This window comes from Ictalurus furcatus, chromosome 12 (assembly GCF_023375685.1).
Source record: "Ictalurus furcatus strain D&B chromosome 12, Billie_1.0, whole genome shotgun sequence".
Taxonomy (NCBI): Eukaryota; Metazoa; Chordata; class Actinopteri; order Siluriformes; family Ictaluridae; genus Ictalurus; species Ictalurus furcatus.
This window is the reverse complement of record NC_071266.1, coordinates 10,404,140-10,429,588: the sequence shown is the minus strand read 5'-3', so window position 1 is coordinate 10,429,588 and position 25,449 is coordinate 10,404,140. Positions and strand designations below refer to the sequence as shown.

The window sequence follows — 25,449 nt, the reverse complement described above, 5'->3', positions numbered from 1 at the left end:
TTCTCAGAATCTTGACATAACCAATAACTGTTTTCTCATGACGTAATTTTATCCCGAGAAAATCTTGCGCAAAAAGATTTTTCAAAAAATGTGAGGGGTGTACTCACTTTTGTGAGATACTGTATATACAAATATATAATTTTATTTTGCAATGGCCGAAGTTGGAAAGCTGCCTCCTCCAAAATGGCGGAGCTGTAGCCGTATCTAAGGTGTCCTTTTAATATGGAGGTAAGAGTCGATCACGTGACGTGTGCGCCTTGCCCCTCCCCTCACTAAGCATAAGAAATCTGTCAGCGGTGTGTTTGGTTATAGGTGTTTACACCAGACCGTTCCGCGGTGTTTTACCGAATAGAAAGTGTTTTATGAAACAAAGTGCTGCTTCTTTATCTGAACGCTCGTGGATTAATTATCGTTTGTTGATAGTTTATTATTTTAAAGAAGATAAACATGAATTTGGGGATCTGCATTTCTCTATTTCTGCTGGTTTGTGGTTTGAGCTGGACCTTGGCCCAGACTAACATAAGTAAGATGATACATAATATGTCTTTTATTTTTTTATTGTATGATATAGATACAGATCACTGTAATATGTGTATTATATGATGTGTTTTTGTGTACATGTTATTATTTAAACTGTACAGCTTTGCAAGTTATGCGATTTGTTTTTACACATTACAATCCATCTTAAGGGATCACCTTTTTTCTTTAAAAAAAAAAATCCCTTTCTTTTTTCATCTAGTAATATTATCTGGCAATGGAGAGACATTATAATACAGTAACACAAGTAATTGAAGTTTGAAACAATTTGTTTTTATATATTCCATTTCATCATGAATGATCACCCTTTATATATATATATATATATATATATATATATATATATATATATATATATATATATAAAGTGATTTTAAAAAATCTAATACCCTTAATTGATAATGCACAGACATTACAAAACAATAACAACATTCAACACAGTTGAATTACAGTTGTAGCTGAATGAGATAGTGAGACATTACAAAACAGTAAAAACTCACATTACATAAATAATTCCACTAGAATGTAAAGTCTCTTTAGTTCAGTGGTCCTTCCTGTACATAAGATTTCACTTGAAAATCATTTTACTTGTCCAACTTTTCCAACCTGATATAAAATGTTGGGCTAAAAAACTTGCCAGAGCTTTAGCATAAAGTATCCAAAACCACTCTAATCTCAGTTTGTCACTGTTTTAAAGCCTATTGTGCTGTAAAGCTGAATTCAGAGCTCAAATCCCTTCAGTCCTTCATCCTTTATTCTCAAGAGACCTTGTGCAATCGCTTGCGTGTGTTGGTAAAAGTAGGCCATGGAAACATCTGATCCCGCAGAGGTCCATGTCTTAAACAGACCTACAACCGGATATCCAAATGTCTTGTTCATGATTACACATTGTTCAACTAAACGTTTTATCCCATCATTCTTACTGTTTTTTTCTTTCTCTAGCTTGTGAGAGCAAAAGCAAAAGCTGTGAGCAATGTTTGAGTAATGTGTCGGTAAGTGAAGCCTTTTTTTGCTTTGGTTTGCTCTGTTAAAATATACTTTATTCAGAAAATACAACTGTAGTGTAGTGTTTGGCGCTCCAAAGTCTACGGCATTGTTCGTTAATTATTTTTTAAAAATTATTTTATAGAATTTTTTAATTCTCCATTTTGATTGGTCAGAAGGTGTTCATTAATTATCTATAGCATCATTTGTGACTTTTCCAAAACAGGATTTTTTTTTTGTAACACGACAAGCTACATTTTTGTGTTATTCATTTCACACACAAAAAAGAGAGAGAAAAAAAACAGAGGCTGGTCAGGGAACGACTGTTTATAGCTGCTATAACATACAGTAAGTGATAACAGGAACAAACTTGTTTCATGGACTATTCATAACATTAGAAGTAATTACAAAAGGATAAAAAAAGTACAACTTCTTGTTCTTTAGTAAATGAAAATTCTTTGTATGTAATCGATGGCAAATTGCTGTGGAATGATACACATGCTGTTATTGGACAATTTATCAGCTTCAGCGCTGATTATTTTCCTATAACAGCAAACCCCTAAAGTGTATTATTCCATTCTTAAAACTCTCTCATGTTAGCTATAAATATTTCATTATAAATCTTTTGCAGTTGATTAGATGTGTAATTATTTCCTCTTATTAGTCACATCATATCTTGTGTATTTTCTGATCTCTCTTTCCACTCCACTTTCTATCCATTTTGTTTTAACGTGTCACTGAATCACAGCGTTGAGTATTTGCATATGTACACAATGGCAAACTGCATCACAGCTGTTTTGAACCACGTTAGGAAGTGAGAAGAAGGGAATCAGCCTGGGTACAGTCAAGAATGAGAATAGGTCAGGGTTGCTTTAAATGACATGCTGATCGAAAGAAATTAAAAACAAGGGAAAAAGTGAAGCAAGAGTGTGTACGAGCTGAGGAATGAGGATCTGGTATCTTATGTTGTGTGTGTGTGTGTGTATGTGGTATCTGTTAATCAACTCATCACACCCGAGAAACAGGTCTGGGTAGTGTGTGTGTGTGTGTGTGTGTGTGTGTGTCTGTGTTTATGTATGTGTTTATTCTCTCTCTCTGTCTTTCTGTTATATCATTATGGAGTTACCTTTCTCTCAAAAGTAAAAAGTGTATATTAATGCCATTAACATGATGAGAATGTAGTTTTATGAATTTCAAATCCATAATTCTGATCTTAGTGAAGTTCAGTACATGGAATCTTTGAACGAAACATCATCGAAAGATTCTTTGCAACTATCAGCTGATTATCTCTTTCCTCTTGTCCAAGTTTCATTGAGAAAGATTCAGTTCTTCTTTTTGGCTAAAGCTCCTGTCTTTTCTGCAAAAATCCATTGTTCATCCTACATGCTGCATATTACAGTGCTTAAAATGTGTCCAATTAAATGAATAGTTTGAAAAAACAACATTAACGAGGCAACACAGCAACAATTCATACACAATTGTAGTGCATGATAAAATATCTGTGCACTTCTTATACATAAATATAATCAATAACATTATTCTACATCGTCAAATAAATGGTAAAAAAAAATCCAAATATGTCTTGTTTGAACCACAGAAGAGTCTGAAAAATATATTTTTTAAATGAATTCCTTGCATTTAAATATTATGAAAGATATTTGAATCCAATGAATAAGTGGCAAAGATTGGATTCATCTCATTGTACTGAACCAAATGACAAATGAATCACTCAGGAAAAAAAATTCTTAAACAACCTTTTAAACAGCTCACTATTGCAATATGTGGAGGGGCGGGACCAAGCAGGAAGCTGATCGGCGGGGCTGAAAGAAAAAGTGTTATGAGTTGCACTTAAAACAAAATGTTAAATGTTTGTGGATTATGACTTTTTAAGTTCACATTTATGTTACCAGGACCTAGTAGCTTCCAAACCTCTCCATCAGTAGTGCGTGTAGCACTGGTATAAGTGTAAAGGCTGATTTATACTTGCTGTTAACTACATGTACATGTACACAAGATGGTTGTTACTGAATAAACAAACTAACCAAATTGTTTATCAAATCTCACGTATTTTACCACTCTAGAGTTTTAGAGTACTCTTGAGAACTAACACTAACTGGTTTTTCTATTAGATAAAATTACTGAAAGGTCGGTTTTGAGTACCAGTCTTCTCGATTTTCTAAATATTATGGCATGTACGTGAGAGTTTTTGATTTGAGTCACGCCCACTGCAGAAAGTTTTAACGAAAAACGGAGCATCTTTTTAACGTTACTTTGCATGAAATTGTTAAAGAGCTATAGTCCAACTTGAAAACCAGATGAACAGAGATGTTTTGGCTCTAATGTGCCTTCTATTTGGACATCGCATTTAATCCTTCAGATGTATGATACGCGAGATATGAAAGCGAGTATGTGAACAATATCGCTTGCGTAGCAGCTGCTCACGCGCACGTACACATGGTGAAAGTAAAATAGATTTGTGCTTTATCAGGTACATCCCTGTTAGTGCAGGGTTTTTTTTTCAAAAACATTAAGTTAAACACTTATTGCACTTTATTACCATATTCAAGTCTTCAGCTCATTTTTCACATACACAGTGTGTGTTAATCATTCTTTAACCTTCAACAGCGTCAGTTTCTGACCTCAGGAATGCTGTCAGTTGGATATTTTTGGTTTGTGGTTTATTTACAACCTTTCAGTGCTCAAAAATTCCAGTCATCCTGCTGCACCTGACATACTCGTACAAGTGCCATGCCCCTTGTCATTGTTGTTTGCATGGGTTCAATCCAAACATGTAGCTGAGTAATTGAAGGGCCCAAGCACTGAACTTTAACCGCTGAGCTTTCATGTGTGTTAATGTTTCCGTTTACATCCTCATTCCATGTTTATAGCAATGCGAAGGGCAAAGCATTTTGTTTTCCTTTTTTTTTTTGCAAAACTGATGGTGCAGATGATAGACTGAAGAGGAGGGTGATATAGAGCAGGGTTGCTTAATGGACAATAAAATAAGGTGAATAAAAATCGGGTTCTCTCAGAACACACAAAGGACCATTTGTGTAAAATGCAGTTTGCCTAACAGCAGTCCATTACTATACATTATTTGCATATTGTGCGTATGCATATAACACACATAAATTACAACCCCAATTTCGAAAAAGTTGGGACAGTATGGAAAATTACAAAAACAACAGAGTCATTTGAAAATTCAATTCACCATGTACTATATTGAAAACACATTATTTACACGTTATTTGATTTTTTACTTTGTGAATTTAATTTATTTTTGAAAATATACACTCTTTTCAAATCTGATGACTGCAGCACACTCCAAAAAAGTTGGGACAGTCGACTGTTTACTACTGTGGAAAATCACCTTTTCTTTAAATAACACTTATTAAGCGTTTGCACGCTGAGTGAAGGCACCAGTTGGTTAAGTTTAGCAAGCGGAATTTTCCCTCATTCATCCATTATACATTTCTTCAGCTGCGCAACTGCACAGGGCCTTCGTTGCCTTATTTTGCGCTTCATAATGCAGCATACATTCTCAATCAGAGACAGGTCAGGACTGCAGGCAGACCATGCTAGCACCCGCACTCTCTGCTTACACAACCACGTGCTTGTAATCTGGGCAGAATGTGGTTTGGCGTTGTCCTGCTCTGGATGGCAGCATATGTTGCGCCAAAATGTGTACATATCTTCCTGCATTGATGATGTCCTCACAGATGTGCAAGTTACCCATGCCATGGGCACTGACACACCCCCATACCATGACAGATGCTAGCTTTTGGACCTGATGCTGGTAACATGATGGTCCTTTTCCTCTTTGGCCCGAAGAACACGACGGCTGTTTTGTCCAAAAACTATTTGAATTGTTGACTGGTCGGACCACAAAACACGATTCCACTGTGCTACTGTCCATCTCAGATGAGACCGAGCCCAGAGAAGTCTTCACGCTTCTGGACAGTGTTGATGTATGGCTTCTGCTTTGCATAGTAAAGCCTTAACTTGCATCTGTGGATGCAGCGGTGAATGGTGTTGACTGACAAAGGTTTACCAAAGTATTCCCGAGCCCATGTCAGGATATCCATTACAGACTCATGACTGTTTTTAAGACCGTGACATCTGAAGGATCGGAGATCATGCGCATTCAGAAGTGGTTTTCAGCCTTGCCCTTTACGCACCGAGATTTGACCAGATTCCTTGAATCTTTTAATTATATTGTGCACTGTAGAAGGTGAAATGCCCCAAATCCTACCGATTTGTCTTTTGTTGTTCTCAAAGTGTTGGATTATTCGCTGAGACATCTGTTGGAAGATTGGCGAGCCTTTTTGGAGGCTCCTTATATACCATGATTAGACGATTGCCTCACCTGTTTCACATCACCTTCTTATTTCAAATTATCACATCGCTATTAGTCCTAAATTACCCCTGTCCCAACTTTTTTGGAATATGTTGCATGCATCAATTTTAAAAAACTATGCAGTTGATTAGATAAAACATCAAATGCCTTTTTTTTTTTTGTTTAAATACAAGTCAAAGTACATTTACAAATCACTCCTCTTTGTTTTTATTACCATTTTCCATACTGCCCCAACGTTTCAGAATTGGGGTTGTAAGTATACAGATGAGAATGAGTAACAGCAATCAATTTCCATACAGTTCAAGTATTTTCTGACGAATTTCCCATAGATTCACCATTTTACCTGTTAATTCACTACATGTTAATTATTAACACAGCTCACAATAGACTAATAGACTAAGCATTTACAGTTTGCCTAAAAAAAACCTGTTTGGATTTGATACAATTAATCTAAGGTATGCAAAATGTTTAACGTCTATTAAAATGACCCTGCAATAGCAAAAACATGACCCAAGTATCCACAGCACTCATGGACGTGGTAACCCTGATAAAGAACATACACAGTATTTGGCCAAAAGTAGGTGAGCATTTGATCACCACACCCATATGTGGTTCTTCCCCAAACTGTTGGCACAAAGTTTGAAACACACAATTGTATCTTGTAGCTTTACAATTTCCCTTCACCAGAACTAAGAGGCCCAGACCTGTTCCAGCATGAAGACATGGTGTGTTAAGGTTGGAGTGGAAGAACTCGTGTTTCCTGTACAGAGTCCTGATCTCAACCCCACTGAACACCTCTGGGATGAACTGGAACACTGACTGCACCCCAGACTTCTTCACCAACATCAGTGCCTGATCTCACTAATGCTCTTGTAGCTGAATGAACACAAATCCCCCAGTCACGCTCCAAAATCTAGTGGAAAGCCTTCCCAGAAGAGTGGAGCTTATTATAACAGAAAAGGGGGAATAAAACTGGAATGGAACATTTAACAAGCACATACTGGTGTGATGGGCAGGTGTCCATATACTTTTGGCCATATAGTGTATAATAGAAACAGACTCACCTAATTTTTTTTTAACGTTTTTTAAGCTTTTTCTAAGTTTTACCTAATTGTGTGATGCACATTTGATTGTTCAGTTCAGGTCTCTTTATCAGCTGCCAAGTGAACTGAGGCGTGTTGAGAACGTCAACAAAAGTAGAACAAGACGAGGTGTGGCAGTCTGACAGTGAGCTGTGATTACACCTCTTAGGCGTCGCAATTTAGGGCATTTTAAACTCCTGTACGTCATTTGCCTTAAATGACATAGCACTTGGAGTGCAAACATAAAATGAAACATGAGTCATAAACACAATTATGGAGATTTACAGGGAATCATTCTTAAAGCCAGGGTGTATTTACACTTACTAGAAAACTACACAAACATAGCACAGTTATTGGTGTTTTAAAGTAAGTCAGCACTGACCTAATAGACAGTGGACCTAATAGATGATTAATAAAAAGAACATAATAAAAATCTGTCTTTTCTGTTGATTATATGCCACTCCGTTAATGCTGATAATAATACGCCTTATGAAAAACATAAAACATAAAACTTTTAATTGTAAAATTGTTCTTGCTAAAAAAAAAATTATTCCACTTTTTAATTAATTTACTCATATTGAAACAAAACAGCAGGATGGGCAGGTTTCTGTAATTCTTTTTCAGAGCTTGTACGTTTCCATACAGAGGTTATACTTTTCCATCCAACATTTGTATAAATAAAGACGTGTGTTTTAAAAAAATAAAAAAAGTTTTCAGACTGGGAAAGATGCAAAGGAACATATGAAACATAACAAACTATTAAGTAATTACATTAAGTAATTAAATACTGTATAGAAAAACATACAAACAAAAAAAATGGTCTTCAGACATGTGTCTGATTGAATGTGCTGTGGACATCTTTTTTTGACACTTTGCTTCTTTTACTGTTAATATTTTGTTATTCAAACCTACGCCTCATTTATAACCATTTTTAGAAGATGTTTTTAAATAAATCAGACATAATTATTTCTAATTACTCTAGAATCCCTATATAAACTGAACATGTACAGCATTTGCTCTGACAAGTAGTAAGGCCAGTCTGGGTGTCTTATTTCTTTTGTTCTCTTTTGCAGTGTCTGTGGTGTATAAGTACGAAATCATGTTTGACATACCCTTACAAAACTATCCTGCCTCCGCACTATCTGTGCCCGCTGAACGATGCCCGCTGGGGACAGTGCACAAGTACGAGACTACGCAACACTGTACACTTTTATACTTACACACACTGATAACAAAAGCCGAGCTCTGATAGCACTTTGTTTTTCTTTGTTTTTTCTCAGACTTGAGTTTGTTCTGACTGCATGTATTTATGACATAATGGAAACAATGAAATGTACTTAACGTGCACTACAGTGCCTGTACGTAATGCCTGTACATTACTGTGTTTGGTTTCACAGATGTGGTCTAATGGAATGTGTTCATTCATAATCATAATGATATCAGTCAAAATGTTTGAATCTCCTTTTCTGAATTAAGATCTCATACATAGTCTACAATCTAGTCTGGAGACAGAGAGGCTTCTAGCGAATCTTTTAAACATTTCAGACAATTTATATTTTTGGATCATTATCCCACATTTCATTTTTAACCTTAAAAATAGAGATGCATGTTATAATATGGGGGCACTGTGGCTTAGTGGTTAGCACGTTTGCCTCACACCTTCGGGGGTTTTCTCTGGTACTCTGGTTTCCTCTCCAGTCCAGAGACATGCATTGTAGGCTGATTGGCATGTCCAAAGGGTCCATAGTGTATGAATGGGTGTGTGAATGTGTGTGTGATTGTGCCCTGTGATGGACTGGCACCCGATCCAGGGTATACTCCACCTTGTGCCCCATGCTCCCTGGGATAGGCTCCAGGTTCCACGACCCAGTAAGGATAAGGGGTACAGAAAATGGATGGATGGATGGATGTTGCTATATTCCGATCAAATATCATGGGGGGTTGCAATTAGTTTACATTTGGTTCACTAACAGATACTAAGTGAGGCTCTGTTTCTTATTGAACTCTTTATTTTCTTAATGACTCAGTAAACTTCCAGATCCTGATCATTACGCTGTCAGTGCTTGGTGCAATCATCATCATTGCCTTCTTCATCTGCCTCTTCCATTGCTGCAAGTGTGAGAACTGTGGGTAAGTCCACAAACGGCCTTTTTGACTCTCTTCAGGCAGTGTACACACCTAGCGTCAATGCATGTGGTGCTATAAAGTTACGGCAGCGACACAAGTTTATTTATGTCACATTTTTAAAGGCACACTCTTGGACATCATTGTCATGCTTTTGTCATTGTTTTTCACACCCCAAATTGTCTCGCCCCTTTCAGAAACTCCATTCAAGAACGCAAGATGCAGCGGAAAGCAGACAAGAGGACAAATGCACAAGAGCAGCGGTAAATTTATTCATCAAGAATATTCAGTCTTGGGGCGCATTGACATATGTAGCATTTAGTCTGTTTGGACTCAGTTGCGGTCCAAAACAGCCAGTCCGAGAGCATCTGAATGCAGTTCGATTGCTGTGAGAAAGTGATTCAACTCTGAGTCAGTTTGACTGCAGGAAGTGAATCAAGCAGCATTTTTTATAGACATGAGCTGCTAAATTGAGCCGCAAGGTACAAACTGAGCCAAAGGTCAGAGTTTTATCTCTATGCAGAAATGTTCTGGAGATTTGAATAACTCCTGGATGTAATACTTGTTATTTATTTGAGTACTGAATCATTTATTTAGCCCTGGCTTTGTATTCGCCATACTCGGATGATGTTTTGTGATTTCTACACTGCTTGTTTCCATTTTCCAACATATTTTTTACAAGGATGTTTTCAGCCCGGTATGCCCGTCTGCTAACTCTTTTTTTTGCATTTTGATGTGTTTAATAATGTGCTTTGTGAAACAAAACCAAATCGCTAATGAAAGCATATATTTCACTCAGATTTGAACTCAGATTGGCACTCTTATTTAGTTGAAACCTTGGAATTTTAAGGTTCTATCTGAATAATGAGCTCATTTTTACATGAGATCAAATTTCTGTAAGAGGTTGTACACCAAAATAGCTTAGAAATGTAAGAATATATATATACATATAATATATACAGTATAAAATAATAAAGTATGCTTTGGCTCAATATCTTACGAAGCTGTCAGATAACACACGCAATAACACACAACAGACAGTGTTGTGTGTGTGTGTGTGTATATATAATGCAATAATCATGTGGCATGGGACTGAATCTGAGTGCCGCTACCTCCATGAAGGTCATTATTTTTGTAAAACAGTGTGGTCTGGTGTGTGTTATTATACCAGCTTATACCTTATAACCCTCTGACCAATCAGATTCATTCATTCAAACGCACTGTCATATAAAATCTTATAATTCCAGGGTCTCGAATGTAGCGTTATTATGCTTCTAGTTTTGTTTTTTTGTTTTTTTTAATGACCTTTTCCATCTGGATATTTTCCTCTGGATACTAAAAGACTGTCTTTTATATTGTTAAATATAGAGTATCTTAAAGTTTGCTGTGTTCAAATGTTCATATTTATTCAAACACACACCCACACACACTGTCAGCCTTTCAGATACAGATCTCAGAACAAAAGGTTGAATGCCAGTGTCAGGTTGCATGTCATTCAAATTTTCCAGCAGAAACCGGTTTGACTGCTGTGCCTGCCTGAGAAATTGTGCATTTCTTGTGTGTGTGTGTGTGTGTGTGTGTGTGTGTGTTTTTACTAAAAGAATGCATTTTCCTTATTTTACAGGAGATCTGAGATGATGGCCAGACATGATGAGATTCGGCAGAAATATGGTAAGCTATTTCTTCACAGAATAATGCTTCATGGAATGAACACAGTGCTAAAAGGATTCTCTTGCTGATGCCAGCACTTTAGCAATCAGCACTCTGAAATCTGTTAAAGTGAACATCAGGGTGTCGAAAACCATATCCTATCCACCAGGGGGTGTTGAATTTAGTAATGATGCTAGGGAGATCGGTCGGTGACTTGTGTTTTTATTTTAAAAAAATTATTTAACCAGGAAAAGTCTCATTGAGACTAAGAATGTCTTTTACAAGAGTGTCCAGGTCAAGACAGGCAGCAGCACAATTTGTGGTACATAAACAGCTAGCAGATCTCGTTTTCTACTATGAGTCCCGCCTCCCTAACCCACGTCGCTAATAGGATTGGCTTTGCCGTTTCCTGCTAACGTGTGAGAGGCTGTAGCTACATCCAGTTGTATGAAGCACCAAAGCTCCATCAACTACATGCGCATCATGCAGGCTACCGGTACGTGAGGAAGACACCATCCTTATACCAACAGTTCTGTTCTGTGCACCAAACTACAGGACAAATCAATTGCGTCTCATATTGATTCAACGACAGTGCATTTTTTCAATGTGTGACAGTCCTGTATTAACGGGATGAGTGGCAAGCCTAAACATTAGTTTTTGTGTGAGTGTGTGTGTGTGTGTATACTTTGACTTGTAAAGTAGCTCCTAATGCCCAGCTTTATTTTTTTGGCCACCATCCTGACTCAGCATTTCACCAAATTAGCCTAACTGCCAAACACACACTGAGGTGACAGAAGCAGTCCTGCCAGGTAGTATGTCAGACAGAGCAGGAAGAGAGGCAGGTGGAGAGGCAGGGTCACAGGTGAGGTCGAACAATGACATGGTGATATGTTAGTAGTGAGATTCAGTATTGTGACAAATATGGTTCATCCATATGTGTTTGAAATGAAAGCTTTGGATAGGCACATGTTTTTGTCGTCTCTGCGGACTGATTTTATGTCCCCACCAATGTCAAAATCAAACCTACGCCCTATCCACTATATAGTGTATTTTGGGAGCCACAAACATTTTGGAAGCCATCATCATTGTTTTAATCACTCTTTCAAATGTAGGTATAAAGAAAACATTTTTTTTTACAGAGCAGAAGAAGCAAAATCGTTGAAACATGTTTGTGGAAAAGGAAGCATTGAGTCCCAATAGCTATGTTTCCATCCGCGTATTTTTATGTGGATTTTGGAATGTCACATTTTAAAAATGCTGGATGGAAACACCAGCTGTGAATAAAATCTCCAAAATGCACATAAACTAACGTATGTGCTCAATTAAGGCGGATAATTTTTTTCATTCGATAAGACTAAACTACGATGGAAACACATTTACCGAATATAATTCCTCGATACGCATCCAAAAAGTCATGTGACTTTGCCTCAACAAATCATGTGATTGGATAATTGGCTCATAAAAGCAAAAATGGCGGAGAGTGAGAGGTATTTTTGGATAGACGACGTTGCGATTGACTTTCCAGTTTCCCAGGAAGTAACGATTTTGTTCTCTTGAACACATGGGATGAAAACAGTGCTTTATTCGCAAACGTTTTATGTGATATTCCAATTCTTTGCATAAGTTCAATTCGCAACTTGGATGGAAACATAGCTAGTGTGACACGGCAACTATTCAGTAAGAAATCAAACACTCTGTGTTGTGCTGTTACAGGAAAATAATCAATGACCAGGTGGTGTGATGAAGCGAGTGATTGTTGACACACCAGAGTTGGTTATTTTTCTATAACAGCACATCCTGAAGTGTTTTATACCTTTTCTATCACAGCAATTAGTCAATGATTATAATATGCTATTTAGCTAAAGAATGAAACGACAAACTTTTTGTCGCTTTATAGTTACATTTATTGTTGTGGAAGGTCTGTGAAACTTTTTTTTTTTTTACGTTTTTATGATTAGACATTTTGTTCCATTGTTATACTTGCAGCCGTTTTTAAAAAACACTGATGGAATTCTCCTTGAATGAAACATGCAGGTTTCTACTTGAAAAGTAAAACTCAGAACGCTGACCTTGAGTTGGGTCTCGTGTGTAAATACGTGCCTCTCTCTCACAGGTCTCAGCAGAGGCAGTGCCTATGCCAAGTTTGACAATTCTGCTTAAAGAGAGCCAGTGTTCCACATCTTGCCCTTGAGCCCTCAAAGCAATCACTGAACTTCTCATGGCTTCTCCTTCAACCCAAAGCTGCATTTTAATGCTGTCTGATGATTTTCTTTAACTTGATTTTTGATTGCTCAGTAGAACAGCTTACTGGATGACGATAACTTCTGAACTTCTTCTAAGTGTTCACTCCATACAAGCTTACTGTAAACCTTCGAATTTATTTATGTAGGTCAAAATGAAAGTCATGGATTTAATATAAAAAGATGGAGACTGTTGTACTGTTGTCATTTGACTTTTACTTGGAAAAAAAAATAAAATTCTATTTATACAAACATGTTTTATGTGTTTTTCACTTGTTTGACTGTTTGACCCATGGCATTTATGCTCTGTTGTTACATACCTGCATTAATTCATTCAGTCATCTTTGATAAGCACTTTATACTGGTCCGGGTCTCTGTAGATCCCAGTGGATCCGGCTACCTGCTACACCATCATGTGTGTAAATTTGTCATGTCAAACTGACAATATTTTTGGATTTTAACCAGCAATTCCAAATGTTGAAGAAGTCTTCAATGTCCTGCCTCAATGACTACCGTCCCGTTGCACTCACATCCATCATGATGAAGTGCTTCGAGAAGGGCTTGTCATGAGGCACATCAAGACCCTGCTGTCCCCCTCACTGGACCTGCTGCAGTTCACGTATCGTCCCAGCCGCTCAATAGGTGATGGCATCGCCACCACCCTACATCTGGCCCTCACCCACCTGGACAAAAAGGACACCTACGTTCGAATGCTGTTCATAGACTTCAGTTCAGCAATCAACACAATCATCCCTCAGCACCTGATTGGACAGCTGAACCTACTGGGCCTGAGCACCTCCATCTGGAAAGTCCAGCAGCGTCTCTAATTTCTGCGAAGGCTGAAAAAAGCCCATCTCCCACCTCCCATCCTCAGCACATTCTACAGAGGAACTATTGAGAGCATCCTGAGCAGCTGCATCACTGTCTGGTTCGGAAATTGCACCTTATCGGATCGCAAGACCCTGCAACGGAGAGTGAGGACAGCTGACAAGATCATTGGGGTCTCTCTTCCCTCCATCATAGACATTTACACCACACTCATTGTGGATGACCCCACACACCCTCTTCACCCTCCTGCTGTCTGTATAAAGGTACCAAAGCATTCGGGCCCTCACGGCCACACTGTGTAACAGCTTCTTCCCCCAAGCCATCAGACTCCTCAATACTCAGAGACTGGACTCGCTCTCTCACACACACACACACATACACACTCTGAACTGAACACCATCCCACTCCCATTGCAATATTTGCACGTTCCTGCATTGACTCTGTTGCATTTTTGCTGCTACTGTATTTATATTTAAAAAATAGTATTTAATTTCGTGACACTATTATACACTTTACCTGGCTGCTACTGCAATATCTGCTATGTCCATATGGTATAAGCTTTATCTGCTGAAGACTAAGTCATAGAATGTTATGTTTACATTTATACCATTTTTAAATGATATTGTTACTCTGCACTACCTCTTATATCGAACACGTCCACACTAGATCTGTGTACTGTTCAGCGCTACACTGTATCTCACTGTGCCTATTGTCCTGTTTTAGTAGTTACTGTCTTGTGTTGTTTGTGCACTTCATGTTAAAATGTGTAGGTTTTATTTAGTTCTGTGTCTCATGTAGTTAGTTTGGTGTTTTATGTAGCACCATGGTCCTGGAGGAACGTTGTTTCGTTTCACTGTGTACTGTACCAACTGTATATGGTTGAAATGACAATAAAGCCACTTGAACAACTGGACATTTTCTATACAAAAAAAATTTAAATAATGATTTTGCAATTCAAATCGACTTCTCATGAATATCACAGCACTCACTGGGTAAATGCACTTGCAAACGCACGTCGAACATTCCTTAATTAAAATTCACTTTGGAAGATTTTGCAGACATCCGGAAACAAAATGATCTCCATGCTCTTCTGCTGCTGGCCTCAATCTGGGGGCGGAGCTTGTGTTTTGCGCGAGCCCGGCGCGTTTGAATCGGGGAAAAAGCGCGCACTAGTTACGCGCGCTCTCGCGAGGGTCGGCCCACGTGACCCGGTGACGTCCAATCGTGTGCGGAGGAGGTAAAGAGTGGCGCGTTCTCGTGGCGGCTGGAGAGGACAGGCAGTTGTTGAGAGCGCATCTTGTATAAATTCATCAAACCCATATTTTTGGCAAAATGTCTGAGGATAAGCCCAAGGTGAGTTCTGCGGGTGTTTTTTTTTAAAAGTACAATGGACGGATTTTGTAGACTGTAGTATGTTTTCATTTTGTATATTTTTTGCGCAGCCTTGCTGTAGATGGCAGATTGCGCATTTTGTGCGGGAGAAATGGACGCCGGCGTGCAATCATTGTATTTTTCCGCGCTGTTTTCTCATTTCTACGTTTAATCCGTGTGTAAGTGGTTTCTAAAATAACGCCTTGTGAGATGATTCGAAGCAACTTTCAATAAAACTGTGATGTTGTTTGGTTCTGGCGCGATTTCCCCCCAATCCGACGTCTTTCCTTTGCGGGTTTTTTCCTTTGTGAAAGCAAAGTGGCGCTTTTCGGCCACGTTACGCAAGTGGCGTAAAGAAACGCCGCAAACCCAACAGCGCGATTGGTTTCGCGACAACGACCCGATAATCAGAGGATTTAATAAGAATTCACCGTTTAACTCCTTATCAAGTTCGTATTTATTCTGTACATCCGCTTGAAGCCACAACCAGGAACGCGTTTGTATAACACCGATCGCTTTTGCTGCGCAAAATGGCGCAGCGTACTCTACGCAAACAGCGCATCGCTTCAACAACACGACATGATGGATGTCTAAATGTTTATCACGACATGTGCCTGTTGTATCGGTGTCTTTTGGGGCACTAATTTTAAAACTGTTGGTATTATGTACGTAAGCGCAACCAAATTAGCTGATGAGAATTCTTTTTACGTATCTTACGCAAAAAACGGCATGCACGAAAAACCAGCACGCGCATAACGCAGGCCTGATTCAGGATGTAAAAACAAGATATTGCTTGAACTGTACATCCATGGAAAGCCTGTTCACTGACTTTAGGCTACTGTATGATTTTATTTTGTGTGTGTGGCTTTTTTTTTAGGAGGGAGTGAAGACAGAGAATGACCACATCAACCTGAAGGTGGCTGGTCAGGACGGCTCTGTGGTCCAGTTTAAAATTAAGAGGCACACACCGCTCAGCAAGTTAATGAAAGCGTACTGTGAAAGACAGGTGAGTGCCTTGCAGAGCTTTTCTGTGTTAATAGTAGAATGACTGAGAAATAGTTTTAGTTTCACTTCTAGACACTTGCAGAAATAAATGGCACCCTTCTTTATCACTACATTTACATGTGGAAATGTTGATTATATAGCATACCTTTTATTGAAGCTCAAACCTGCTGGTTTGACAATTTGGGTTAATTGGGTAAACCCAGCTTTGGGTCCAATATGGACTTAACCCAGCAGGGTGGGTTGAGATTTTTAAAATTAATTTATTCATTCATTCATTAATTTATTCCCACTTGTAAAAGTAAAATAACTACATTTTCTGATCTGTACACTCCGGTGCTAGCTGAGATAATGTTAGAGAAAATGTGAGGTAGTTTAAGTAGAAGTAACTACATGTTAACTATAAATATAGTTATGTAAGAATTTAACCTGGTCTTTCTTTCAGATTTTCTTACAATAATGCCCATTTGTCTTATTTACTTATTTTTCCAGTAAGCCAACTTCATCCTCACAAATAATGTAAGCTAGTGAACTTTTTTGTCATCAGGCTAACATGTCATGCAATTAAGCCAAGCTATCTACATGTTAATATATAATTTCAAAAGGTTTAACGAACTAAACCTTTAGTTGGATATGAATAAAAGTGTACTTTTACTTTTGCTTGCTACTATGTGGAAAATTCCAGAAACTGAATCTTGATGTGTTGATGTACCCAAACCTCAGCATCAATCCAGTGTGTGTCATCTCGACTGTTTTTTTTTTTTTTTTGTTTTGTTTGTTTTTGTTTTTTTTTTTAAATGCAGTAAATCCTCTGGACCTCCACTTTTAACATCAGGACCATTTTTGCACTTATACTGTTCTTATGCTGTTTCTTGCAGGGATTGTCGATAAGACAAATTAGGTTTAGGTTTGATGGACAGCCGATAAACGAGACGGATACACCGGCACAGGTGAGCCTATAGCCCTCATCCAACCCTGCGTTCTCACCAGTGAGCAACAAGGCAACGTTCATTTTCTGTGTACACCATTTCAGCTACACCACCACAATTAGATTGCAATTTTCTGAAATATGATGTGATAAAGCAACAAATCAAAATGATTTGGCTCATGTTATTTCTCGGACCAATGCTACAGCATGTGTGGTCTGACGTTTCTTCAGGTCCTCACTCACAACTTTAGTTCTTGCTTGCAGTTCGTTCCCATTTACTGTTTTGTCTCTCAAAAGTCAAAAAATGGGTAATGTTGGTTCCATTTCATCCTGTCATTTAGAGACTCTCATTGAATGTGAATAGAGACAGTGCAAGGAAAAATAACGCTTGGAAGGATGTAGCTTGCTTTGCTCATCTGCCAGCGAAGCTAGTACGCAACCGAGCACACCGTGTACATCAAACACAAATGTATTTTAAACAGAAGTGGTGTGTAGACTAAACATTTTGGTTAGTTTCACATTGTGACTTGTTGCTTACTAATGTGAACATATGGTAAGGTTTCTTATGATGAACTGTTTTAGTGGTAAAGTTTTTTTTGAGATTGTCCATGCGTTTGCATGGGTTTTTGACGAATCCCAATTATCCATGCTAGCATACTAGCCTCAGTATTGCAGTATAGCAGCTGCCTGGTAATGTTAGGATTATTAAATCTACGTTAGATAACCTCTCCATAACCAAGAGTGAAAGTCACCCTCTTAACAAAACGTTTTCTTGTTTGGTTCAGTTGGAGATGGAAGACGAGGACACTATCGACGTATTTCAACAACAAACAGGCGGCCATCGCTAAACGCTCTCCTCCACACAGCGGAGATCTCCCTCGGCTGTTTTATTTGACTCGATTCCCATGTTTAACTGTGCTGTTTATTTACTCCTTTATGTCATGTTGGTTTGGATGTCCTCCCTAGTTTTCATAGGGTTGGGCTCTCATTCTTTATCTTTTTTTTTTTTCCCCCCTTTCTTTTCCCTCCCCCAATATTTAAAGATACATGAGGTAACGTGTGGCTAAGAGGCAAATCCAAGATGGCTGCCGTAAGGTTCAAAATGGCTGCTGCTGTATGAACAGAAGGCCCATTTTCTTGAGAAAGCCAAGCCCTGAGTTTCCTGACCTGATAAATAAAATGGTCCTTTCCCATCAGTTTGAAACCTGCCAAATTATGAGGAGACCAGATTTTGTTTTGTTTTTTTGTTTGTTTTTCTTTGTTTTTTTCTTCCTCTGTCTTGTGCAGCTTTAATTCTATTTTTAATCCACGTCATGTTTGTTAGCAGAAAGGACGCCCATCCAGCTTTATTTGGTCCAAGTGCAGAGATCTTTGGTCTCTTTTCGGACCAAACCCCAAATATGTCCTAGATTAGTCCAGGTTTTTATTATAAATATCCCAAGTCCCTATTTTCCCCTATCATCTTGTCTTTCAAAGGCAACAAGTTGTCACCCTCTCTGCTCTGTGACGGACGCCCATCACCCCGAAGAGGCATAGTCTTATTTGTCCCAGTACAGTCTGGCGTCCATAAGGGTTGGGACTGAATCAGTGTCCATGTTGTCTGGGTTTTTTTTTTCCTCTTTTTTTTTTTTTTTTTTTTTTTTTTTTTTTTTCTGTACTGATTTGTACATTATTTGTCGTCCTTTACTACTGTATACAATAAATATAGTTTGGTACTCAGATTTCTTGCCAGTGCTTTGTGTCTGTCTAAATACTTGTGTGAATTCACATATTTTCAATATTCAAGCAGATTATTGTCCAAAAATGTTTAATATTTTACATATACAGATGAAAAAATACATACAAACCAATTTTAGAAGAACTTGTCATACATAAGCAAATGTGTATAAATAACTGCATAGGCACCTGAACTTTCATCTTTGCATAGTGTCGTAACATTTTTCAGCAACTATTGCGTTACAGTAACAGAGCTGTTATATATTATACAAAATATTACATTTGATTGGTTTTAAGAAAAAAAAAACCTGAAGTGCAAAATTGAAGAAAATCAAGTGTAATAGCCCATTTTCCCGATCACTACTATTTGTAATAGTTAAATAGTATCAAGATCTGGATTTGCGGTATTTTTATTTATTTATTTTTTTAAAGTCTGAAATCTTCATTGAACATTTTATGTGTTTACTTTGCTAGAAATAAACAGGCACCGCAACATAGTTGGACTTCCAGACCGTGTTCCTCCTAGACGCCCTCATAAAAACTCTGAAATTGCTTCCGAGTGGGAGAGTCTCAATATAGAGCCACTATGGAGAGCATTTCCTGTGGATGGAGTGTTTGCAACACTGTCAGTAAACTTCTTAGTTTCTGGCCCAAATACAGAAGCACTATGTTCCCTTCATTAAGTGTAGGAGTGCTTTGCGTCGTTCACATTCTTGATGTATTGGAAAGCTTTAGGTGATTTGGCGTAGCTAGGACCAGACACAGTGCCACTTGTCTCTTATGTACAATTATTTACACATCATTTCCTCCAGCTCAAGTCTCATTAGCTCGTAAACTGAGATGAAACAAGCAAAGAACTGAGAGATCTTCCAGTTCCAAAGGGTTACTGCATACAGTTTTGGTACCGTTGAGCATGTTGACCTGAGTATATAAGTTTTCAGCTTGGCTTCATTGAATATTACAGGACTGTGCTTTTGTAAAAAAAAAAATTAAACAAAAAAAAAAACATACTTGGAATTTCTGGAAATGATTACCCTTCTTGTTTATTGAAGCACCAAGTTGCTTTAATAGCTTTTCTTTCTTTCTGTATTATGACACTGGCCAGCAGGGGGATGCCCCTTGGTGTGACTGATACTTGAAGTCCACCACAAGGTTGCGCCAGCGGGCTACAAACCAGTTCAGAGCACAGCTTCATAGCACACGTTTACACCAACCCGGCTTCTCTGCACATCCGATAAAACTGGCCTCTCTGCGCAATCAGGTTAGCAGGGGAGTCCATTTCCATTATGTGCCCTTTGTCCATTACAAGAACCCTACAAAGGAGTGATACAATATCATTAATTCCTGTTTTTGTACCTTCTTTTTTTTTTTTTTTTTAACATATTACTACCTCTAGTCTCAGCCAGATGCCCTGTAAACCTTTCTGGAACGCTTTCTAAAAAAAATCAAATCTAATAGCGCACCTCCTCTTCGTATCTGTATTTATATCCGTTTAGAACACATCATCTGTTCATTGTGAATAATGTTTTCCTATTCGGTTACATTGCTATGACCTGCATACTGTGAACACTTACTTGGTGTAGTCCATGATGGTGTTGAGTCTGTGTGCAATAGTGAGCACCGTGCAGTCCTCAAACTGGCTGCGGATGGTGGACTGAATTAACGTGTCCGTTTCCAGGTCCACTGCTGCCGTGGCTTCGTCCAGAACCAGGATCTTCGTCTTCCGGAGGAGAGCCCTCGCCAAACATACTAGCTGCCTTTGGCCGAGACTGTAGGACAAGAAAATAGTGATCCTCTAAAAATCATGTATCCATCAACGGCCAATAGATGTAGACACATTAGCAATATGGAAGGTAAAAAGGCAAATGAACAGTATCGTAGATATTTAGCATTATTCAATTGTTAGATGGTGTTGAAGAAGCTCAATGTTCTCACCTAAGGTTTTCTCCTCCTTCTGAGCACTCATAATTAAGTTTATCAGGCAGCCCGGAGACGAAGTGCTTCAGATGGGCCAGTTCTAAGGCGCTCCACACTTCCTCATCGGAGTATGCATCAAATGGATCCAGATTCATGCGCAATGATCCGGAAAACAGCACTGGATCCTGTAGGAACATGTGAGAGAACCACTTTTATTAAAATTGCACTAGGTACTAGGTTTTTTTTTTTTTTTTTAAGTCACAAGACTCTCACCTGTGGAATGATAGTGATGCGGGATCTCAGATCATGGAGTCCAAGATTAGCAATGTTCACCCCATCTATGTAAATCTCTCCTTTTGCTGCCTCCAAGATGCGGAAAATTCCCAGGGCCAGTGATGACTTCCCTGCACCGGTCCTTCCCACAATGCCGATCTGAAAGCATGGCAGTGCAATTTCATGATTAACAAAAATGACATAAATGAGGCATTAAACTGAGCAGTATTTTGGTAAGTATGATGAATTAACTTTTTTACCTTCTCTTTTTCTTGGATATGTAGTGAGATCCCTTTCAAAGCAAACTCAAGACCTTTACGGTACTGCAGCCCATAGTCCTGGAACTCTATGGTTCCTGTTTGAGGCCAAGCAAGTGGGAGTGAAATGTCTTCTGAGCTCCATTCAGCCTTCAAAGAGAAAATATAGAATGCTTTTCTCCCCATTTATGGACAAATATAGTTCAAAAATCTGTTTTGATTTTAGACCATAGGTTGGTTGTATTCATTACCACATCTCAGATTACAGGATCAGATTTGTCTTAAAAGGAATAAAACACTTGGAGGTGTGCTATTATGGTTAAAAAAAAAAGAAAAAAGAAAAGAAAAACGTCTTAAAGACGTTCCTGTGTCTGAAAACTACAAAAAAGTTACGGCTTTATTTCTGACTGTTACAAAAACGCTGATACTGCAAACTACTTCCAGAAACGTTAAATAAATGTCTTCTTACAGAATGTCAACAATTACACTTTTTTCTTTAAACTGATTATGTGGAGCATCTGCCATACAATCCCTGTGACTTCAGTGATATTATAGATATAATATAACCTGTGATTTGTAGCCAGAACTACCATCAGAGCTGATGTAATATAAAAAAATTAATAAATAAACCCAACCAATCAGAATCGAGAATTCAATAGCCCTGTGGTGTAAAACTGTATAACTATATACACAGAGGAACTGCCCCACATTGTTCAGTCTTTGCTCACCTCTTTGGGCGTGTCTGCATACTCTTTGACTCTCTCGACTGACACTATGTTGTTTTCCACATCCGTCCATGACCGCACAATCCAACTGAGGATGCCTGTCACCTGAAACATAAACAAATAATGCTTAGTTCAAATCCATGCCGGAGGTTCGGGATCTGGATAAGCCTGGGCTAAAGCTTTCGGTTTCCTTGTCATCTCAAAAAACCCACAAACTAAGTCATATTCAGTCAGATGGTGCTTTTGCAAGATGGTAGGATTCTCTTTGAGGTTAGACAACATATAAGACAGAACATTGCAAAAGTGTAAAAAGAAGATGAGAAAGAAGGATACAGTGACAGCTCCAGGAGATCATGTTGGGATCCCATGGTGGGGATTGCAAACATTTGGTAATAACTCTCACCTGAAGAGAGTGAGACACCGCCAGGCCGACAATCCCAGGACTCAGAGTGTCTTTGCCCATCACAGAGAGAATGGCAGCAGCAAGAACAACACCATTACCTAGGAACTCCAGGTTCACGGCCAGCCATCTGTAGAGGAGCAAATAAACACTTGTCAACTCCACAGATCCCACTGGGTTTTTTGGGGGGTTTTTTGGGGTTTTTTATTTTACAAGCCTGGTTTAACTGAAAATGATGTTAACAGCTGTGACTTTTGCAAAGAAAGGGCATAAAGAATCCCAGTATGTTAACACTGTTGACTTGTACACGACCTCTGTGACTTTTTTCTGAGACTGGTTTCAAATGTCCGTGTGCAACGTTTGCAAACAAATGGCAGCCTATGCTTTCAGAAGGCCACTTTGTTATTCCATACCAGCACCTTGGCATTTCTTAACATCACTGTAACCTCAGAATGTCATGCTGCAGGTGAGAGCAAGAGCACAGCATCGGAAGGAAATGTGTATAGCATTTGTTTATATCACTCTGGAGGAAGTAGATACATTTGAGACAGGATGCAGTCCAAGGATAGCATTTCAATGTCAAGAGTCTTGCTCAGTGTCTCAACAGTGGTTCTCTTGCAGTACTTGGATTTGACCCTTCCAATTACTAGTTAACCACTAATTTGTATCCAGAGACTTTTTTGTAACCAAAGTGTGGCAGAATGCATTCCAAGAAAACATACATCAGAGCTGCTGAAGGTTAATGGCTTTGTTAAAAAGCCCAACAGTTGAAAATCTAAGGTTGTTTTCACACTTGTGGGTTTTTCCAGACTCTGGGCTGTTTGCCTCAAGAGTTCAGTACAGAGTTGGTGAAGTTTTAAAGCTGTTCTCATGCCTGGGAGCGGTCCAGAGACCTAATCCCTGGTCCTCAAATGGTGGTCTCGGGCTTTAACCGAACCATGGTGCAGTCTGTAAAAGGTAATGAAGCTATCTGCGTTCAGCACTGCATGCCACTTATCACAATGCTTCCTGTTTATACTTTCGAGAAGGTTGTTATTGTCAGAGGAGGAGATGGAAATTCTTATACAAGAATGGTGCCTGAGTATTGGTACCACTGAGAAATAATGGGGGGAAAAAACAGCAAACGGATGAACCTTGTACCTACCGTTTTGCAAACCTGCATGCACAAACATGATGTATGGAATGGACAATCATTTGAGCTATTCTTCTAGGTGAAAGCAAAACTGTTATTTTGAGCCACTCCCCCAAATGAGCTCAGAATCGGTCCCTGGTACAGACTCACATATTTGGGACAAGTGTCAAAATGCATTAAGATTTGAACCTTTATAACCTTCTGATCATCAAGCATGAACTTTACCCACTGAGCAAACCTCTGACCATAAAGTAAGGGCAAATCAATAGCTGAACTCAATAGTTACAGATACCACCCTGGTGATCATATTTTCCCAGAAGCCAAATGTTTAAATGCCTGATTATGTAAGAAACCACCTTTGTACAGCAGGGTGTCTTACCTGGTTGCCACAAATCGGGGGAAGTAGGCAGTCTGGTTGTGATCCACCCTCTGATTGGCCTGCAGAATGAAGCGTGGTTGCTCACCGAAGGCCCGGATCACACTGGCGCCTTGCACCGTCTCGTTAAAGTGGGTGTAGATGGGAGAACGGCTCACGGACTCCAAACGCCTTAGTTGGCAAGATGTGGCCACATAGAAACTCTTCAGTAAACAAGTGAGAGAGATGAAAAGTCAAAACCGAGTCAAAAGAATCCAGCATTCCCCTTGGTAAAAAAAAGTCCATTCTGAACAGCACAATCTGTGTTTGTTTACCTGCACAAAGGTGTAGAGCAGTGCCAAAGGAAGAATGATGACTGCAGCAAAAGGTGTAGCAAGCAGCACTATGATGCACACCTCCATCAGCTTGAAGACGTAGCCCAACATCATCTTAAGGCCATCAGGTATCATGCAGTCAATGGCATCGATTTCCTTGGCGAAGCGATTTAGCAGATTGCCGCTGGGAGTGGACTCAAAGAAGGACATGGGTGAGTGGAGCACGTTCTTCAGCAGGTCCAGGTGCAACTGGCGAGATGCAATGATTCCCCCAATAGAGATGGCCACTGTGGTCCCAAAAATGGCTATGCCTGAAATAAAAAATAGTGAGTTTTTTGAAATGGCAAAACACGAAGGATATAGTATAACAAGGTGGAATTTGTGGGTTAGCGAGCTAAGTTCAAGCTGATAGTACAGTTGAATAAAGTTATTTTTGGTTCAGGCTGCTCATTCACCAGCGAGTCACGACAACTGGACTTGTATTAAAATGGTTTCACGACCGGTTTCACTGGTTGACTGATTACAAAAAAACAAAAATTTGGTATTGTGCATCGGACTGGGCAGGTTCCATTCGTCAATTACCTTGTGCAAACCCGAGAGCTCCGTAGACTCCCAGCTTCATGTCGGCGTTGAGCTGTGTACCATTGATAATGGGCTCGTCAGCCCACATGCTGAGCCAGTAGTTGTATGCCAGAGAAGCGCCCTGCTGAAAGGCGTACAGGAAGAGAATGGGCACGATCAGAGCCAAACTGATGGTGCGGAAGTACTCGACATACATCTCCAGTTTCACCTGGAAAGGTAGATGGAGACAGAAATCTGAGCAACGGCCATAAAATAAGATCAAATACAGCAACACAACATTGTTCATTGGTTATCTTGCTGAAAGCTGAAAGGTTTTAGTCTTAACTGTAATTTTGTCTTTAGAGTACATGACAAACTCACCCTGCCTATCCGAGCCTTGTCCACTTCAGTCAGTTTCCCCAGGTCTTCAGGAATTTGTTCCTGCTCAATATCAGGGTCTACACTCTGAATAGTGACACTGTTTGTGTCACCACTGAGGCAAAGAGAAAGAGGGTTAGTGAGTGCAAATGCTTCTATCATGGACAACACATGGGAATGATCTCAAATACTTTTAGTTATTAGAACCAGACCCAGTTTTCACCAAATGAATCCTAATAAATATTAGATATAATAATGCAGGGGTTTCCAGTTTTATCTGCAATAGGCCAATGTGGC

The 25,449-nt window shown here is 39.1% G+C and overlaps 3 protein-coding genes across 3 annotated transcripts in view; 2 read left to right on the top strand and 1 right to left on the bottom strand.

Moving 5' to 3' along the window:
* Window positions 1–279: 279 nt before the first annotated feature.
* On the top strand, window positions 280–13,226 carry pttg1ipa (PTTG1 interacting protein a). Its single transcript, XM_053638168.1, has 7 exons — window positions 280–523; window positions 1,480–1,529; window positions 8,034–8,142; window positions 8,988–9,090; window positions 9,282–9,347; window positions 10,709–10,755; window positions 12,848–13,226. The coding sequence occupies exons 1-7, from the start codon at window positions 448–450 to the stop codon at window positions 12,892–12,894; spliced, it is 498 nt and encodes a 165-aa protein (XP_053494143.1). The 5' UTR covers window positions 280–447; the 3' UTR covers window positions 12,895–13,226.
* A 1,743-nt stretch (window positions 13,227–14,969) lies between these two features.
* Window positions 14,970–18,824, top strand: sumo3a (small ubiquitin like modifier 3a). The gene is made up of 4 exons (XM_053638169.1): window positions 14,970–15,155; window positions 16,051–16,179; window positions 17,054–17,125; window positions 17,889–18,824. Exons 1-4 carry the CDS (start codon window positions 15,135–15,137, stop codon window positions 17,949–17,951), a joined length of 285 nt encoding a protein of 94 aa, XP_053494144.1. The 5' UTR covers window positions 14,970–15,134; the 3' UTR covers window positions 17,952–18,824.
* abcc6a (ATP-binding cassette, sub-family C (CFTR/MRP), member 6a) overlaps window positions 18,365–25,449 on the bottom strand; it is a 27,225-nt gene continuing 20,140 nt past the window's right edge. Inside the window, exons 21-31 of the mRNA XM_053638171.1 lie at window positions 25,156–25,267; window positions 24,796–25,003; window positions 24,214–24,524; window positions 23,903–24,102; window positions 22,395–22,521; window positions 21,995–22,096; window positions 21,270–21,416; window positions 21,010–21,168; window positions 20,755–20,921; window positions 20,394–20,588; window positions 18,365–20,132 (exon numbers count right to left, since the gene is read on the bottom strand). Of these exons, the coding sequence (XP_053494146.1) occupies window positions 20,024–20,132; window positions 20,394–20,588; window positions 20,755–20,921; window positions 21,010–21,168; window positions 21,270–21,416; window positions 21,995–22,096; window positions 22,395–22,521; window positions 23,903–24,102; window positions 24,214–24,524; window positions 24,796–25,003; window positions 25,156–25,267 (1,837 nt within the window). The 3' untranslated portion in view covers window positions 18,365–20,023. The remainder of the gene's footprint in view (window positions 20,133–20,393; window positions 20,589–20,754; window positions 20,922–21,009; window positions 21,169–21,269; window positions 21,417–21,994; window positions 22,097–22,394; window positions 22,522–23,902; window positions 24,103–24,213; window positions 24,525–24,795; window positions 25,004–25,155; window positions 25,268–25,449) is intronic.

Excerpts from the sequence above, each read along its gene's own strand:
- pttg1ipa (XM_053638168.1), top strand. The coding sequence starts at position 448 with ATGAATTTGGGGATCTGCATTTCTCTATTTCTGCTGGTTTGTGGTTTG. Across the intron at positions 524-1,479 it reads CTTGGCCCAGACTAACATAA|CTTGTGAGAGCAAAAGCAAA; the intron begins GTAAGATGATAC and ends TTCTTTCTCTAG. Across the intron at positions 9,091-9,281 it reads TGCAAGTGTGAGAACTGTGG|AAACTCCATTCAAGAACGCA; the intron begins GTAAGTCCACAA and ends CGCCCCTTTCAG.
- sumo3a (XM_053638169.1), top strand. The coding sequence starts at position 15,135 with ATGTCTGAGGATAAGCCCAAG. Across the intron at positions 16,180-17,053 it reads AAGCGTACTGTGAAAGACAG|GGATTGTCGATAAGACAAAT; the intron begins GTGAGTGCCTTG and ends TGTTTCTTGCAG. Across the intron at positions 17,126-17,888 it reads AGACGGATACACCGGCACAG|TTGGAGATGGAAGACGAGGA; the intron begins GTGAGCCTATAG and ends TGTTTGGTTCAG.